This window comes from Mytilus trossulus, chromosome 9 (genome assembly GCF_036588685.1).
Source record: "Mytilus trossulus isolate FHL-02 chromosome 9, PNRI_Mtr1.1.1.hap1, whole genome shotgun sequence".
Classification (NCBI taxonomy): domain Eukaryota; kingdom Metazoa; phylum Mollusca; class Bivalvia; order Mytilida; family Mytilidae; genus Mytilus; species Mytilus trossulus.
In genome coordinates, this window is record NC_086381.1 from 29,787,412 (window position 1) to 29,791,404 (window position 3,993).

Consider the following 3,993-nt stretch of genomic DNA (forward strand, 5'->3'; position numbering starts at 1 on the left):
ATTCGGTGCTTGATATATATAGGATTATTGCATGCAGTGATAGCAATGATTTCCTTAAATCAAGTTTGAATTTAGATATTGATTAAAACAAATATAAATATGGACCAATTCAAGTGAACCTTCTTGGGTGCGCTCGACGTTAGTGACTAATCACAAGGTAATCTGGAATTTAAAGTTTGTTTTGGACGTTTTGTAAACAATTAATGCTAGCACATCATACAAAAACAAGTGAGTAATATATGTTAAAAATTTCTGTGGATTTGTTACAAAATTTTTTGGTAACATAGGTTTATTTGCCAAAAATTCCTCTTTTTCTATTAAATGGATCCTGGATTTGTACCAAACTGACAAAAGCTTTTTTTAATGATCATAAGATAGCATCCAGATGTTAATATATTTACCCCCCCTCCATTTTACTTATAACTGGACTTAGTTTTACTGCAAAGAAACAATGCATTCACTCTGTGGTTATTTTTTTTTAAATTTTAATAACTTTCTTAAACTATCCTGGATTTGTACCAAACTTGGGCAAAAGGTTGCTCGTCGTGATCAAAAGTTAGTATCTAGACGGATTTGTTTTTGTATTTTACTTTTAAATGGACTGAGTTATTTTTCCAGTTTACATTACATGTACAGTTTCCAGTTAAAGTTTTTAAAACATTTATTAGATTCATAACTATCTTGGATTTTTACCAATCTTGGACAGAAGCGTCTTACAATAAAAAAAATAGTATCGAGAGGAATATTTTAAATAATTTTGTTCATCGGTTTTATTTGAGTCTGCGATTAACAGCAAAAGTAGGCGAGAATACATTAAGCGGAAATCAACGACCTACCAGATAAAATCACTGTGAATTTATTTATTTTCGTGGATATTTGATTATAGATAATGTGTTGGATATCAAATTTGTGGTTCACATGAAACCACGAAATCAGCGAAAGTTGGTATCCAACGAATAATGCTGAAATAAAAAGCTATCAATAAAAAGACATTGCAAGAAGAAAGAATATAACGAAGTACAGTTGAATTCAACAATAAAAAATGTAATTCAAGAGATGACTGAAGCATGACAAATATGATGAACAAACGGGCCAACCAAAGATAACTTAGGAAACAACAAGGCTGATATTTATATTCAACAGAGTTTTTGAGAGTCAGATAAAAAAAGTTATATAGCAAATTTTAATTCATTAGACAAATCCTTATAATATAAATTAAAATTTAACATATAAATGTTCAATTGATATTTCTACAGTTCAGTGATTACTACGATTACAAGTGAACTGATTTTGACATACATTGTGCAATCTGTTAATTAGCCGTATATTTATAACGTTATATATTATCATTGACTTAAGGATTTTCACAGTTAGCACCCTTTATTTCATCTCATTTAATATTTATTGTACACTCAAAATGTAATTTTTTTTATAACTAACTGAACATAAAAAGTGTCAAGAATATTAAAAAAGTGATATGCAAATGAAAACTAAAAAATTTGGTTCTTCATACAGGTATATATTGCAAATTGTAAAATGTTAAAAGACCGTTGAAGTATGACATTTTCATTGCAATAAAAAGCATATATTTTCTTATGTTATGTCGTACTCTAACCTAATGAAGGCTAACTGAAGGAATGAGTACCAACCTTTCCCAGACAATGGTAGACAGTGGCGTTGTCCCCGATGGACTGTGGTGTCCACAGCCCTGACGGAGTAGAACTCCTGTACAGTCATAGCCATTTAGGATCTCTGTCATATTGATATTTATACAGAGCATTCACTGGGAGAGGATTTGGGGTCATGTATAGGACTAAGGGGTAATGTATAGGATTATGGGGTAATGTAAAGGAATAAGGGGTAATGTATAGGAAAAAGGGGTAAGGTATAGGGGTAAGGGTCATGAAGGGGGGTAAGGGTCATGTTAGGGGGATAAGGGTCATGTTAGGGGGTAAGGGTCATGATGTCAGGCGGTAAGGGTCATGTAGTGTATGGGAAATGACGGGTTGTATTTTTGTTAAGGGTTAACAGGGTAAAGGGTCAACATGGTAAGGTAAAGGGTCTCAACAGGGTAAAGGGTCAGCAGGGGGTCAGCAGGGTAAAGGGTTAGCAGGTTCAGCAGTGTAAGGGTCAACAGGTTTAGCAGTGTAAGGGTCAACAGGGTAAAGTCTCTGTGTGTGAGAGAGAGCAGCTGTGTGTGAGAAAGAGGAGCTGTGTGAGAGAGCTGTGTGTGAGAGAGGAGCTGTGTGTGTGAGAGAGAGGAGCTGTGTGTGAGAGAGTTGTGTGTGAGAGAGCTGTGTGTGTGAGAGAGGAGCTGTGTGTGGGAGAGCTGTGTGTGAGAGAGCTGTGTGTGAGAGAGCTGTGTGTGTGAGAGAGGAGCTGTGTGTGGGAGAGCTGTGTGTGTGAGAGAGCTGTGTGTGAGAGAGCTGTGTGTGTGAGAGAGCTGTGTGTGAGAGAGCTGTGTGTGTGAGAGAGGAGCTGTGTGTGGGAGAGCTGTGTGTGTGAGAGAGCGGAGCTGTGTGTGTGAGAGAGAGGAGCTGTGTGTGAGAGAGGAGCTCTGTGTGTGTGAGAGAGGAGCTGTGTGTGTAAGAGAGAGGAGCTGTGTGTGTGTGAGAGAGAGGAGCTGTGTGAGAGAGCTGGGTGTGAGAGCTGTGTGTGAGAGAGTTGTGTGTGAGAGAGCTGTGAGAGAGTTCTGTGTGAGAAAGGAGAGAGAGCTGTGTGTGAGAGAGCTGTGTGTGTGAGAGAGAGGAGCTGTGTGTGAGAGAGTTGTGTGTGAGAGAGCTGTGTGTGTGAGAGAGGAGCTGTGTGTGTGAGAGAGAGGAGCTGTGTGTGAGAGAGAGAGGAGCTGTGTGTGAGAGAGAGAGGAGCTGTGTGTGAGAGAGGAGCTGTGTGTGTGTGAGAGAGGAGCTGTGTGTGTGAGAGAGGAGCTGTGAGTGTGTGTGAGAGAGGAGCTCTGTGTGTGTGAGAGAGGAGCTGTGAGTGTGTGTGAGAGAAGCTGTGAGGAGACAATGTGTGTTGAGAGTAGAATGTGTGTTAAAAGGAGAGGGTGGGTGAGAGCAGAGTGTGTGTTGAGAGTAGTGTGTATGTGAGGAGAGTGACTGTGTGTGAGAGGAGGGTGCACGAGGAGATATAGGGTGTGTTAGAGTAGAAGAAGAGGAGAGTGTATGAGTGGAGACAATCAGAGAGAACGTGTGAGAGGAGAGAGTAGACATAGTGTGTGTGAGTGAGAGGATTGCATCAGTGTCTAGGTATGTTTATGAGAGAGCAGCGACAGTTTCTCTGTGTGTGTGAGAGTGAGAGAATTGCATCAGTGTCTGGTATGTTTTGGAAAGAGGAGCGACAGTTTCTCTCTGTGTGTGAGAGTGAGAGAATTGCATCATTGTCTGGTATGTTTTGGAGAGAGGAGCGACTGTTTCTGTGTGTGTGCAGGTGGGTGTGAGAGTAAAGAGTGAGCAGCATGGAGACAGAGTGTGTGAGATAGTGGTTGTGGGAAAGAAAAGACAGAGGATGTTAGAGAGTCTATAATTTTTTTTTTTAAATCAAAATTATTTGAAGAAAAATAGAGATACGTTCATTACAATCTTGAATCTGATTTGGATATCATATAAAATTGCGTAGAGTCACATTCTTTAACAGAGAACCATGGAGTTTGTTTTATTTGAATTGTTTGGTACATAACCTGCATTAAATTGTTTCAGATTAAACAATTGATTATAGTATCAACTATTTTAATTCTCAATGAAATTCGAAATATAATCAAAGCTGCCATTCTAGTAGGTTTTACCTTTTATAACGATGCAGGTGGAAATCTATATATACTTCTGTTCAAAGCCATATTTTGGTTTATTGGTTTAAGAAAATTACATTTCATCAACAGTACGTGGAATCTTCTTGTGTACCAAGGTGTTTTCTTGGCTTCTAATAGGTTTGGTTTGATACTTGATATAATTTGCTTGTGAGCAATTGATGGTCAAAATTAAGAAATATTTCGAA

General features: G+C 38.5%; 1 protein-coding gene across 1 annotated transcript; it reads right to left on the minus strand.

The window, feature by feature from the left end:
- Positions 1-2,090: 2,090 nt before the first annotated feature.
- On the minus strand, positions 2,091-3,212 carry LOC134684543 (mucin-3B-like). Its single transcript, XM_063543834.1, has one exon. The coding sequence runs from the start codon at positions 3,210-3,212 to the stop codon at positions 2,091-2,093; it is 1,122 nt and encodes a 373-aa protein (XP_063399904.1).
- Between the last annotated feature and the right edge of the window lie 781 nt (positions 3,213-3,993).

Bases quoted from the DNA above. Each gene is read 5' to 3' on its own strand.
- LOC134684543 (XM_063543834.1), bottom strand. From the start codon at position 3,212: ATGTCTACTCTCTCCTCTCACACGTTCTCTCTGATTGTCTCCACTCAT.